The sequence below is a fragment of the Erinaceus europaeus genome, chromosome 13 (genome assembly GCF_950295315.1).
Source record: "Erinaceus europaeus chromosome 13, mEriEur2.1, whole genome shotgun sequence".
Taxonomy (NCBI): Eukaryota; Metazoa; Chordata; class Mammalia; order Eulipotyphla; family Erinaceidae; genus Erinaceus; species Erinaceus europaeus.
Window position 1 is genome coordinate 36,882,434 of NC_080174.1, and position 14,970 is coordinate 36,897,403.

General features: G+C 42.6%; 1 protein-coding gene across 2 annotated transcripts in view; it reads right to left on the reverse strand.

Moving 5' to 3' along the window:
- EPHB2 (EPH receptor B2) overlaps positions 1–14,970 on the reverse strand; it is a 179,670-nt gene that overhangs the window by 26,801 nt on the left and 137,899 nt on the right. The window contains exons 6-8 of one of the 2 annotated variants that reach the window (XM_060205521.1): positions 13,703–13,865; positions 3,371–3,479; positions 2,462–2,526 (exon numbers count right to left, since the gene is read on the reverse strand). In XM_060205521.1, the coding sequence (XP_060061504.1) occupies positions 2,462–2,526; positions 3,371–3,479; positions 13,703–13,865 (337 nt within the window). Of the gene's footprint in view, positions 1–2,461; positions 2,530–3,370; positions 3,480–13,702; positions 13,866–14,970 lie in introns of both variants that reach the window. The other variant, XM_060205520.1, reaches the window with a different exon arrangement.

A 14,970-nucleotide genomic window follows, 5' to 3' on the forward strand; every position in this document is an offset into this window, starting at 1 on the left:
CACCTACTGAATCATGGACAATGTGAACTGTGCGGGTGACTCTAAGCTACTCACACACACCTCTGGACTGCTGCTACCTCTTTTGTCCTGGTGACACAGGCTTGCTGGTGGCTATGGGATCATAAAGCTGGCGATGCTGGGTGGTGGTGGTGGGGAATCAACCAAAACTGAAGTCCCATTCAGATGTAGGGGGTAGGAGCTTGAGTTTTAGAATGTGTTTCTCTAGCAAATCCAGGGTATATTTTAAAATGAAACCCCCCATTGTCACCTGTTTCCTTGTTACTGATTCACGCTTGAAAATAGTGATGCTCCCAAATGACTCCAGGTGACAGAGTGAGCAAGCTTGCCTATTTTATCTCAGTGGGGTGTAGATCACTTAGAGTGTGGTCTCTGTTGTGTCTTAACCACCGAGCAGTTGAGAGTTTGTGTACTGGAGCCAGACACCCTGGGCCCAGACCCCAGCTCCTTCCCTGAGTAGCTGAGTGACCTCTCTGTGCCTCCCACTCCAAATGGGAAATGAGAGAGCTGAGTGAAGACATACACGTAAAGCATTGGAACAGCTTTTGGCACCCAGAACACACTCAATATGTGTAGCTCTGTCTATGATCATGCTTTTGTTACCTGGAGGGAGAAGTGGGGCTGACAGAATTTATGGCTTTTATTTTTAACATGCAGGTGTTTTTGTTTTTATTTCTGTGTAGTTAAATCTGTCTGCTTTTTTCTTATGATCTTTTCATTGCTTTTACCCTTAAGAAGCCTTTTTCTACCTACCTCTTGGTTAAATTGTTGCCTAAATTATCTTTGGAAATTGTAATGGTTTAATTATTTTTATATTTTATGTCTAATATGACTTTTTAAGCCTGGGAACTTTTACTTCAAATTAAGTCTTACTTATAGGCTTAATATCTAGAGCCCCTGTCTGTCTTTCTTGCACATTTTCCATACTCAATCCTGGAGTAAATCTAGTGCTTTCAAAATATGTCAGGCTCCAGTGACCTCAGGGCTACCACCTGGGTTACCCACTATCACCTCTTCCCTGGTTTATTCCAGCATTGACCTGGGTCTTCCTGCTTCTGTCCTTGCCTAGTACAGAAGTTTCCTACAGTCCATTCTCTACATGGGAACCAAAGAAGTCCTGTCAAAGCTGTTAACTTAAAGGACTGGGTGGTGATTGCACATATTACCATGCATCCAGGTTCAAGCCCAAAGTTCCCACTTGTGGGGTGGGGGAGGAGCTTCACTAGTGGTGAAACTGATCTATAGGTGTCGATTTTTCTCTCTCTCTATCTCCACTTTCTGTCCTAGACCAATAAAAAAACACCCCAAAACAAAATTATTACTCAGTGAATGGTATGCTTTTGCTAAGACCCTTCTAGATCCCCCCTTTCACTCAGTGAAAATCAAGGCCCACCTGTATTGTGACCCTCACAATACATCTTTCTCACAATACATCATCCTCAATATAGTCCTACTTTTCTCTCCATCAGCTCTGGTTATACTGACCTCTTGGCTTGTTCCTGAAACTTTGTTCCAGCCTCAAGACCTTTGCACAGACTGTTCTCTATGCCTGAAATGCTTTCTCCTCAGGTATCTCCAGGCAACTCAACTCCTCCCACCCCCAACTCCTTTCTTACTCTGTTCAAATGGAGCCCTCTCAATAAGCTCCACCCTAATTCTCTTATTTAAAACTGCAACTTTGATCCTGTCAATTCCTTCTATTACCCTAGTATATTTTGCCTCTTTTTCATAGCACTTTCATCTTCTCAGATGCCATATGTCTTACTTATTTTTATGTATATCTTTTATGTCTCTTTTAAAATATTTATTTTATAGAGACAAGAGAAACTGAAAGGAAAAGGAAGATAGAGAGGGAGATAGAAAGGCAGATTCATGCAGCACTGCTTTGCTGCTAATGCAGCCTTACCCGCAGCCGCAGCCAGTGGGGCCTGGGGATTTGAACCCCGGTCCTTTCACATTGTAACATGCACACATTATCAGGTGTGCATGCCACCACCCAGCCCACCTCTGCTTCACACTATCCATTCCATAGAGCCACTGGGTTGGATAGGCTGCTTTGCCTTGCCATACTTGAGGCTCACATTTGAACCCTGGCACTGCACAAGAATGCTATCGCACCTAAGGTGCTACAATGTCTCTCCTTTTCTCTATATATGAATGAAAATGTTGTTCAGGGAATGGTGTAATTACAAGACCCTGAGAGAACACACACACACACACACACACACACACACGGGCAAGAACTTGTTTGTGATAAAGCTTGAGTCACACAGATGAAGAGGAGGAGGGAAAGTGTTCCAGGTGGAGGAACAGTAGAACCTGAGAGGGGAGAGTGAGCTTGGCTCCTTCAGGGAATGGCTTGCTGGCGCGAAGGAAGGCTGAAGAGGACTTTGGGGCCTGAGAGTGAAGAGCCAAGAATGCCAACCCTCAGGGGTGTACTTACTGTGGCCACTGGTGTAATGTTGCAGCTTGTCTGTGTACTCCGAGTCGGCACGCTCAAACCCCCGTCTTCTGAAACAAAAACAAGGGCTGGAGCCACCTGGAGGCACCCAGGGACTGGGAGCCATAACAGGTGATAGGGAAAGGCCATACCCAAGACAGAGGGCTCCTTACCAATCCTTTGCCTAGCAGCCCCATCCTTCCTGGTCCCACTAATTGCTTCCTTTCTCTCCTGCTTCAAGTTCAGGCACACCATTTTCCTTGTCCCCTCCTGAGGCAAACCCTTTCCAAAGAGCTGTTATCTCCCACCCATGGCCCCAGACACTCCAGGGGATTTTGTCCATCTGACCTCAAGAACCAATGTATTCCTAGATAAAGGAAGAGAGTCTCTGTATGATACTGTTAGAAGTCAGGGAGTTAGTCTCACCTTTTGCCTTTGCATATGCTGGTCAGTCCATGGGATGACTTTCCCTTACCCTGCCCACAAAGTGTTCTGTCCACCCCTCCAGCTGTCCTAGCCAGGAACCTTTGCTTGGACTCCTCAGTTACTCATCTGACACTCCGTTTATGGCCCTGTTCCCCCCCCCCCCCCCCCCCCCCGATCCTGCTCAGCTCTGGTTTATGGTGGTGTCTGGGACTGAATCTGGGACCTTTTGTTTCTCAGGTGTGAAAGTCCATTTGCATAACCGTATGCTCTTTCTCCAACTTTACTGCCCTATTTTTGAAGGTGCCTTAAACAGTGAAATGGATTATTTCTACTCCCTTCCCACTAGTCCTTTAGCACCCAGCATCAACAAACAACAAACAAACAACAAATAACAAGCACACACAACAACAACAGAATACTGTTCTGGAAAGGCTGACTGGAAGCACAGGATGATAGGCCTGAAGGGGTTGGGGGATGATCACCCACCTGTTACACACGATGGCAATGACAACCACGGCAATGAGGAAGACCAGGCTGGCCACTGAGGAACCTATGATGAGTGGCAGCTTCTCCTGGATGCTTGTCTGGTATTCAGCTGAGGAGAAAGAACAGTGCAGAGTTCTCACCCTAATGCTTCTCACAGCCCCCATGGGATGTGTTTCCTGGGCTCCCCAGCTTCTGTTCCTGCTCCAGATAGCACCTGTTATGTGTCCTGAAAGATTATGGGGTATCATTTGCTTTCAGGCCATGAACTGCCCCCAAAATCAATCTCTCACCCCTAACATGGACACAATACTTACACCTCAATGTTGACATGGAAATCACCAGTGTAAATCACAAGGTGATATACGAAGAGGCTGCTAAAGGCATAGATTCTGAGGCCAGACTCCTGAGTTCAAATCCCAATGATTCCACTTACCACCTGTGTGATCTCTGCTATAGAAACTTACCTCTCTGTGGCTCATTTTCTTCATTTGTAAAATGGGGAGAAAAATAGTTCCTATTTAATAGAATTGTTGTGGAATGCACTCAGAACAACTTGTGCCACATAGTCTCAGTAAACATGAACTGTACTATTACTAAGTGTGTTCTGTGTCTGTCACTGTGCTAAGTATGTTCTGTGTTTTGTTTCATGCTCACAGCAGTCTTCTGATGCATTTAGCACCTTTGATTATGCCATTTTACAGATGAGGAAACTCAGGCTTGGTGAGGTCCTGACTTTTTAAAAAAATTTCTTTATTGGGGAATTAATGTTTTACATTCAACAGTAAATACAACAGTTTGTACATGCATAAAATCCCCCAGTTTTCCATATAACAATACAACCCCCACTGTCCTCTGTCATCCTTCTTGGATCTGTATTATCCCCTACCCACCCACCCCAGAGTCTTTTACTTTGGTGTAATACACCAATTCCAGTTCAGGTTCTACTTGTGTTTTCTATTCTGATCTTGTTTTTCAACTTCTGCCTGAGAATGAGATATTCACCCTTTTGTTTCTGACTTATTTCACTTAACATAATTTTTTTCAAGGTCGTTCCAACATTAGCTGAAAACAGTGAAGTCACGATTTTTTATAGCTGAATAGTATTCCATTGCATATATATCTACCACAACTTGCTCAGCCACTCATCTGTTGTTGGACACCTGGGTTGCTTCCAGGTTTGGCTATTACAAATTGTGATGCCAAGAACATATGTGTACACAGGTCTTTTTTGGATGGGTGTGTTAGGTTCCTTAGAATATATCCCCAGGAGAGGAATTGCAGGTTCATAGGGTAGGTCCATTTCTAGCCTTCTGAGAGTTCTCCAGACTGTTCTCCACAGAGGTTGGACCAATTGACATTCCCACCAGCAGTGTAGGAGGGTTCCTTTGACCCCACACCCTCTCCAGCATTTGCTGCTGCTACCTTTTCTGATGTATGACATTCTCACAGGAGTGAAGTGATATCTCATTGTTGTCTTTATTTGCATTTCTCTGACAATCAATGACTTGGAGCATTTTTTCATGTGTTTCTCGGCCTTTTGGATCTCTTCTGTGGTGAATATTCTGTCCATGTCCTCCCACCATTTTTGGATGGGGTTATTTGTTGTCTTGTTGAGATTTGCAAGTTCTTTATATATTCTGGTTATTAGCCTCTTGTCTGATGTATGGCATGTAAAGATCTCCTCCTATTCTGTGAGGGGACTCTTGGTTTGGGTAGTAGTTTCTTTAGCTGTGAAGAAGCTTTTTAATTTGATGTAGTCCCATAGGTTTATGCTTATCTTGGTCTTTTCTGTAATTGGATTCATTTCATTGAAGATGTCTTTAAAATTTATGCAGAAAAGAGTTCTGCCAATATTTTCCTCTAAGTATCTGATAGTTTCTGGTCTAACATCAAAGTCCTTGAACCACTTGGAATTTACTTTTGTATTTGGTGAAATATAGTGGTTCAGTTTCATTCTTCTGCATGTTTCAACCAACTTTTTTCCAACACCATTTGTTGAAGAGATTCTGCTTTCCCCATTTAATAGTCTGGGCACCTTTGTCAAAGATTAGATGTCCATAGGTGTGGTGGCTTACTGCTGGGATCTCAATTCTATTCCACTGGTCAGTATATCTAGTCATGTTCCAGTACCAAGCAGTTTTGATGACAATGGCCCTATAATACAATTTGAGATCTGGCAGTGTGATGCCTCCAGTTCTTTTCTTTTTTCTCAAGATTGTTTTGGCAATTCTAGGTCTTTTCTGGTTCCAGATAAACATTTGTAGCATTTTTTCTATTCTCCTAAAAATGTACTTGGGATCTTGATGGGGATAGCATTAAATTTGTATATAGCTCTGGGTAGTATACTCATTTTGATGATGTTAATTCTTCCAATCCATGAACATGGAATATCTTTCCACTTCTTTGTATCTTTTTCAATTTCTTTGAGTAGTGACTCATAATTTTCAGTATACAAGTCTTTCACTTCTTTGGTTAGGTTTACTCTTAGATATTTTATTATTTTTGTTGCTATAGTAAAAGGAATTGATTTCTGGATTTCAATTTCTTCTAGCTTAGTGTTTGCATAGAGGAATGCCACTGACTTTTGAATGTTAATTTTGTAGCCTGACACCTTACTGTATTGCCTGATGATATCCAAAAATTCTTGCTGGATTCCTTAGGTTTTTCTATGTATACTATCATGTCATCTGCAAATAAGGAGATTTTGACTTCTTCTCTTCCAATCTGTATCCCTTTAATTCCTTGCTCCTGCCTGATTGCTGTGGCAAGAACTTCCAACACTATGTTGAATAGTAATGGTGATAGTGGGCATCCCTGTCTAGTACCTGATCTGGGTGGAAATGCTTCCAGATTTTCACCATTGAGTATGATGTTGGCTGTAGGTTTGCTATATATAGACTCCACTATCTTCAGGAATTTTCCATCTATTCTCATTTTTTGTAGTGTTTTGATCATAAAGGGATGTTGTATTTTGTCAAAGGCTTTCTCTGCATCTATTGATATGACCATGTGGTTTTTGGTCTTGCTTTTGTTGATGTGGTGGATCACATTGATTGATATACGTATATTAAACCAAACTTGCATGCCTGGGATAAACCCCACTTGGTCATGATGAACAATCTTTTTGATATACTGCTGTATCCGGTTGGCTAGAATTTTGTTCAATATTTTTGCATTTATGTTCATCAGAGATATTGGTCTGTAGTTTTCTTTTTTGGTTGTGTCCCTGTCTGCTTTTGGTATCAGAGTGATGTTGGCTTCATAGTAGCTGGGAGGGAGTATTCCAGTGTCTTCAATCTTCTGGAAGACTTTTAAAAGTAGAGGTATTAGTTCTTCTTTGAAGGTTTTGTAGAATTCATTTGTAAAACCATCTGGTCCAGGACTTTTATTTTTGGGGAGATTTTTGATAACTGTTTCAATTTCATTAGCTGTGATGAGCCTGTTCGTGTTATCCACTTCCTCTTTACTTAGTTTTGGAAGTTGGTAGGTATCTAGGAAATCGTCCATTTCTTCCAGGTTCTCTAGCTTGGTGGCGTATAGTTGTTCATAGAAGCCTCATATGATATGTTGAATTTGCGGTGTCTGTTGTGATATCTCCTCTTTCATTTACTATCCGATTTATTTGGGTCTTTTCCCTTTTTTGTTTTGTGAGTCTGTCTAAAGGTTTGTCTATTTTGTTTACTTTTTTGAAGAAGCAACATTTACTTTCGTTGATCTTTTGTATGGTTTTCTTATTCTCATGTTATTGATTTCTGCCCTAACTTTAGTGATTTCTGCCCTTCTGGTTGCTTTAGGATTCCTTTGTTGTTCTTCTTCTAAGATGTGCAATCAGGCTGTTTATTTGTGCTTTTTCTTGTTTCCTAATGTGTGCTTGTATAGCTATGAACTTCCCTCTTAGTACTGCTTTAGCTGTGTCCCAAATATTTTGATAGCTTGTGTCTTCATTTTCATTGAACTCTCGAAACATTTTGATTTCTTCCCTTATTTCCTCTTTGACCCAGAGGTTGTTAAGAAGTGTACTGTTGAGCTTCCAGATTTTGGGACTGTTACTAATCTTTTGTTGATTGTTAAGTGTTAGTTTAATTCCACTGTGGTCTGAGAAGATGCTTGGGATGATTTTTTGAATTGGCTGATGCTGTCTTTGTGGCCTAACATATGGTTTATCCTTGAGAATGACCCATGTAGATTTGAGTAAAATGTGAATTCCAGTTTCTTGGGATGAATCACTCTGAAAATGTCCGTTCTAGTTTATCTATCTCTTCATTTAGCTCCCTTATGTCTATATTGATTTTCTGCCTGGATTATCTGTCAAGTTGAGAGAGTGGGGTGTTGAAGTCCCCTACTATGACTGTGTTGCTGTTAATATATTGCTGTAGCTCTTTAGTAGAAGTTTGATGTTTTTAGATGGCTTCTCATTGGTTGCATAGATGTTAATAATTGTTAAGTCCTCTTGATTGACTGATCCTCTGAGCATTAAGTAGTGTCCATTCCTATCTTTTTTAATCTTATCTATTTCAAAGTCTATCGTGTCAGATGTGAGAATAGCTGTTCCTGCCCTTTTTTGTGGGCCATTGGCTTGTATGATAGTTTTCCATCCTTTCACTTTAAGTCTGTGTTTGTCTTGTTGAGTTAGGTGGGTTTCCTGTAGACAGCATATCATTGGGTTCTTGTAGAGTTTTAGAGTGTTTTGATATATGTCCTATTTGTGGTTGTCTGATTGTTTATAGGAGACCTTTCAGAACTTCTTTTAGGGCAGGCTTGGTGATAGTTGATTCCTCCAACTGTTGCTTGTCTGAGAAGGTTTTGATGCCTCCATCTAGTCTGAATGACAGTCTAGCAGGATATAGTATTCTTGGTTGAAAGCCTTTCTCATTGAGTACTCGATAGATAGCTTGCCATTCTCTTCTGGCCTGTAGTGTTTGTATGGAGAAGTCTCCTGCTAATCTTATGGGTTTTCCTTTTTTTATTTTCAATGGTATTGATTTCTACCCTAACTTTAATGATTTCTGCCCTTCTGGTTGCTTTAGGGTTCCTTTGTTCTTCTTCTAGGTCTTTAAGATGTGCAATCAGGATGTTTATTTGTGCTTTTTCTTGTTTCCTAATGTGCTTTATGTCTATGAACTTCCCTCTCAGTACTGCCTTAGCTGTGTCCCAAATATTTTGATAATTTGTGTCTTCATTTTCATTGAACTCTCGAAACATTTTGATTTCTTCCTTGATTTCCTCTTTGACGCAGTGTTGTTGTGCGCCACGGAGGAGAGAGAGAGGAGGTCTGGAGCGAAGAGGGAACACAAATCTTTATTTGCCCTGGCACCTCAGAGTTGGGTGCTAGAGAAGCAGGTTGGCCCACGTGGAGGTAGTGAAAATGGCCGCCTTACACAGTAACCTTTCCTGCGTCTGAACACCGAAGTGGAGTGCTGGCAAGAGAGCGAGGTGCGGAAGAAGGGCTTTTATAGGAGCAGGTTTCGCAAGAATGGGAAGGGGGAGGAGTAACCATAGCACTCCAGGATAGGATAATAACTCTCGTGAGAATGGGAAGGGGGAGGAGTGACCAAAGCACTCCAAATATTGAGGGGAAATAGACAATGCCCTGAGGGCACAATATGGCGAAACAGGCACTCGAGAATGTCCCAACTCTCGAGGGAACTAGCATTAGCCTGAGGGGACAATATGGCAGATGTGATTGCATCTGTACAATATCCCAGCATCTCCCCCTTTCCTTTTATCTAATGCCCAGGGCAACTGTGTGTAAAGTCTATGAACTACTCAGGGTCAGTCTATGAAAAACCAGCAACGTGAAGGGAAGGAAGCTGCTGTAATTGTCTATAAAGTGTCCAAAGGGTATACCAGCAAGTCCGATAGAAGTCTCAGTCCAAAGTAGGTGACTAGGGAGAGAAATGGCAGGGGATGAAATGCTGCATGAGGAAGGTCAGCCTCTGGAATTCTGCTTTTCTGTAGAGAGTGAGCTGGAACCGCCAAAACGTGTCAAAGCAGAAGCAGGAAAATGGCGCCCACATGGACCTGACCTGCGCATCTCTCAGATAAGTGAAGACAGTTTTTCTACCTATGTACTATGGCCTTCTCTTCTGCTTGTGAAGAGATCTCCAAAGGCCTCTGCCCTTTCTTCATGAGACTGTTTCGCTGTTTCTGGAACATTTATCTCTGGACCACTCTGTGGTTTCTGCCCAACGCCAGCCTGCAGGAGCCCAATGCCAGCACGCATGAGCCGGCTTTCTGCCATGTGGCGCGGGACATTGGGCGTGGGCTCCCTCCACACTGCTTGGCCACTGGGAGCAGGGCACCAGACATGGCAGGGCCATGGGGCAGGGCCGCAGCGGCCTATCATGGCCACTCCGGGGCACCTAGGCGTGCGCCTTCTGCATGGCTGGCCCGCCCGCCCTCCTGTTATGAAGTCTGGGCAGATCCCGGGCCACCCGGAGACCGCAGGCTCCCTGCTGAAACTGGGCCTCCTGGCCGAGATCCTCAGCTCGGGTCTGAAGGCAGACGAGCTAGAATACGCAGAGAATCGTGCAGAGATCGCAACCTACAATTCCTGAAGCTGAAGTTGCCCAAGAGACCACTGCTGGACAACACACTCCCCAAACGGCTAAGACAGTACAGTTCTAAATTCGTGTTTAAAATGACATGTCTTCGCAACAAAGGTTTCTCTCCTTGTGTATTAAAGACCATGTTTACGTGTGTGTTTAAAGTTTGGTAACATTAACTTTAAGGTTAAAAATATAACTTTAAGGCTATATTCTTACCAGACAGAGTTAAATGAAAAAGGTTTTCAACGTAATTCTCATAAAGATAAAATTAACTTACATTTAAAGTCTGAGGTAAAAATTAGTTTAAATATCAATATATTTTAACTAAGTTGGTCAAAAAAAAAAACCTGCGCACACCTAGGGTGTGTCTCCATCTTGAATGGGTGTAACAAAAGGTTAAAAAGACATTGTTGATATGTAAAAGTCTCAGATTCCTTCTCAGTTAGAAATGTTAGGTTGCTATGGTTATGCTAATAATTCTCATGCCTAGGCTTTTTTCTTTCTATGGTTCATGTTTGCCTTTCCACATTTTATTGTTTGAACTTTAAATAGCCTTGGAATCATGCTGGAAGGGACTTCCAATTGTGATAGTGTTATCAATTGTGGTAAACTTCTAACCTGCTACAAGTTTTGTTTCATAGTAAGTGAATTGCAGCTGTCAAGTTCTCTACAGAAAAGCAGAATTCCGATGGCTGATATTCCCCATTGAGACAGACATACAACAGTTCACCCCTGGCAATTCTTCGGTGGACATCTGCTTTGTACTTCTGTCGGGCTCACTGGTACACCTCGGACACTTTGCACAAAACTAGCAGCTTCCCTTATGCTGCTGGGTTTCTCAAAGACTGACTACAGCCATGCCTTGGGACTCTAGGCCTCACCCTCCCCCTATGCTAGAAAATGCCCGTCGAGGCAAATAACGCCCCCCAGAGGCAGGAAATGTTTTTTTTAAGCTGATAAAATTTTGCCCACAGAGGCAAAAAATGGCCCCCTCAGGCCTTCCTTGGGAGCACACTGGTTCTTGTTACTCGCTTACATGTTTCTCCATGTTTGTGCCAGTTTCTTTTTTGAAAATTCCTGTACGATATAGGTTTCTGTTCACCCCACACCCCTGATACTGTGGTCATTTAGTTAAAAACAGAAGGGGGAATTGTTGGTGTGTTTCATATTGGTTTGCTCCCCTTCCCCCTGACCTCTGAGAGAATTGGTTTGGCCCTTGCTAGTTTTGCACCCCGCTTTCTCCCTGCCTCCTATGCTAAGGACGTGCAGAGTCCCAGCAGCAGCGGCGGAGGGAGAATGATGGGGAAGCACATGGTGTGGTGATTTTCCCGTTCATGAATAAAGATTAAACTGCAGCTTCTCAGCCCAGCCGTATGTCCCCGAGTCTCTGTCTTTGTCTACCGCTGTGAAGCTAGCCCGGCCTGCTGGAGCCCCGAACTTAACAACAACCCAGAAGTTGTTAAGAAGTGTACTGCTGAGCTTCCACATTTTGGGACTATTACTGATCTTTTGTTGATTGTTAAGTGTTAGTTTAATTCCACTGTGGTCTGAGAAGATACTTGGGATGATTTCAATGCTCTTGAATTGGCTGATGCTGTCTATGTGGCCTAAAATATGGGCTATCCTTGAGAATGACCCATGTGGACTTGAGTAGAATATGTATTCCACTTTCTTGGGATGAGTGACTCTGAAAATGTCCAATAGTTCTAGTTTATCTGTCTCTTCATTTAGCTCCCTTATGTCTTTATTGATTTTCTGCCTGGATGATCTGTCAAGTTGAGAGAGTGGGGTGTTGAAGTCCCCTACTATGACTGTGTTGCTGTTAATATATTGCTGTAGCTCTTTCAGTAGATGTTTGATGTATTTAGATGGCTTCTCATTGGGTGCATAGATGTTAATAATTGTTAAGTCCTCTTGACTGACTGATCCTCTGAGCATTAAGTAGTGTCTATTCCTATCCTTTTTAATATTCTCTATTTTAAAGTTTATCATCTCAGATGTGAGAATAGCTATTTCTGCCCTTTTGGTGGGCCATTGGCTTGTATGATAGTTTTCCATCCTTTCACTTTAAGTCTGTGTTTGTCTTGTTGAGTTAGGTGAGGTTCTGACTTAACTGAGGTCACACAGTTTGGAAGAGGCCCCAGGCCAGTATCTGAATCCAGGTCTGTTTGAGCCCAGATCTTAAATGCAAATGTACAAAATGCATCTAGAGTCACTAAGTATTATATTATTAATTTTTTTGGCACTAAGGTTGTTTATGAGGCTCAGTGCCTACATGATAAGTTGCCAGTTTTACCTGCCTTTCTTCCTTTTTATTATGATAGAGACAGAGAGAAATAGGGTGAGAGCAGGTGACCAAGGGAGAGAAAAAGAGAGATACCTACAACCTGTTCTATTGCTTGTGAAGCTTCCCCTCAGCAGGTGGGGGGCCAGGGACTGGAACCCAGGAACTTCACATAGTAACTTGTATGCTTTACTAGTTGTGCCATCACCTGGCTCCCAATGCCATCAATACTATCATTGTTTGAAATTTTTTCATTTTCCCTTCTCAGTGGCCTCTTTCCCCAAAAAAAGACCTTATTGAAGAAGGGATTATGTCAGCTCCAGTATTTAACATCTGTAGGAGCCAGGTACAGAGCAGGGCCCCAGCACACATTTGTTGAACTAATCAAGAAAGAACCAAGTCTAGTGACACTCATTCATCATGCCAAAGTACTTAGGTGAAAAATACTGACCATGAGGAAGGGTGGATATTACAAGGGAGATGAATAAGGAAAGATTTTTGAGATAAGACAAGAATTTACAGACCCAGGAGTCTCTGAAATGTTGAACCAGACAAAGGCCTAGGCCCACACCCAGTGGCTGAAACAGATGCTGAGAAAGCATGCCAGAGTCCAGTTATAAGTAAAGTAGCCATGGAGCTTTGTTGGCTGGCAAAAAGGATTCTAGATTCATAACAACAAAAACTAAGATTATAACTTCTATTGGGTGAGTTCTAACAATGTGTGGGACCTAGTCCTGTATATAGTTTGGTTTTGTGCATTTGTTCCCTATCCTTACATTGGTTTGATAATGATGAGTTGTTATTATTCCCACTTACAGATGAAAAATTGAGGCTCAGAAATTTATATAATGTGAGTTCCTTACACATGCATATGGCTAATTTATCAGTCAAGCATTAGATGTCAGTTTTTAACTATGCTGCCCCACAAAGGCCATTAGAGGAGAAAAGTTACTTAGAGATCATGTGGTCTCAGCATGGGAAATAAATGGCAAAGAAGCTGGAGCTTCCCAATCTCTTGCTCAGGGCAGACATTACTAATCCATCCTAGAACTTCTTCCTGAAGAAACCAGATGTGACTTCAGAGCTCTTTTCAATCCAAACTATAAGCCATTGGAGTATATGGATAAAATGTTTGCTTTCTCAAAGTGAATACAATATTCACCTTCTAGATGAGAAACATTTGAGCCATGGGACCAGTGTGCCTTGCTCAGAGTGGCTCTGCAAGTTAAGGCTGAGTTCCCAGGTGTCCTGGGGCAGGAATTAGCCTACCTGACATGATGGTCACAGAAACAGCTATTCCTTCTGCATCACAGAAACAGCTCCTCAGTAGATGGCTATGCAGACTATATAGTGCACAAAGATTTCCAACCAGGTGGAGGAGGTGAGGTTATCTAGTAACTTGTCTGATTTGCATCGAGACTCTTTATAAGAATGGTGGCCCTTGAATTTGTTCTGACTGTGAAGTGAGTACTCTCTACCTACCCTTTGGATGTTGCTCACCTTCTGTCATGGTCTGGAAGTACATCTTGCCGCTATAGCGCCCGTAGCCTGCTACGGTGCGAGCCCGCACCTGGAAGACATAGATGGCGCCGGCTTTGAGGCCCTGTACTGTGGCTGTATTGGTGGGACTTTTTATGGCTGTGGCATTGTACTCACTGAGCTCCTGCCAAAGAACAAAGAAGACAATTAGTGAGGTTGTGGCCCATATCAGGCCCAGGCCCACTGCCCCCCCTCCTGCCAGTTGGAGTGCATTTGGCCACTGCCTAGCATCGGAATTCTCTTAGTTCTTCACTCTCTTCCTGTAGCAGAATGATATACCCACATCTCTGCATGTAATTTTGCAACACTTCTCATAAAAGGAGGAAGAGGAGAATTCTCTGTTTTATGGATGCTGAATTTGTGTATGTAACCTTTTTCTCATTCTCTCTTTCTCTCCCCTTCTCTCTTATGAGACAGGGTCTCAGACATGCATGATTTCACTGTTCCTAGGGCTGCATTTTTATTCAGATAGGCAGAGAAAGGGAGAAACAACACCATAGCTGCCTCTCCCCTTCCCCCAAAATATTTCCAAGCATTACTGGGACTTGTGCATGGCAAAGCAGGTGCCCTACCCAGTGAGCTATTCCTCTAAACCTCTACATGACTTTCTTTGGCTAGTGGTATACTCCATTAGTTTCTTCTTTATTTCCTTCCTTCCTTCCTTTCTTTCTTGGTTATTGGATAGACAGAGATAGAAATTGAGAAGGGAGGTGGAGATAGGGAAAGAGACAGAGAGAAGACTGCAGCCCTGGTTCACCTCTTGTGAGGCTTTCCCCCCTATAGGTGGGGACCAGGGACTTGAACCTGGGTCCTTACTCACTGTAATGTGTGTACTTAACCAGGTGTGCCATCACCTGGCCCTACTGTTTCTTTTTAAAAATAACTATTGGGGGGCCAGGTAGTGGCACACCTGGTTAAGCACAAGTTACCATGTGCAAGGACCCGGGTTCAAGCCCCCAGTCCCTATCTGCAGGGGGAAAGCTTTATGAATGGTGAAGCAGGTCTGTCTCAATTTCTGACTCTCTATCCAATAAATAAAGATAGTAAAAAATTTTTAAAAATATCTGAATTTGATAAAAGGTACATTTATTTATTTTTAAATATTTACCTATTCATGAGAAAGAGGGAGAGAGAACCAAAGCATCACTCTAGCAGATGTGATGACAAGGATCAAATTCAGGACCTTATGCTGAGGGCTCAATGTTTTATCATCTGTGCTATCTCCCAGG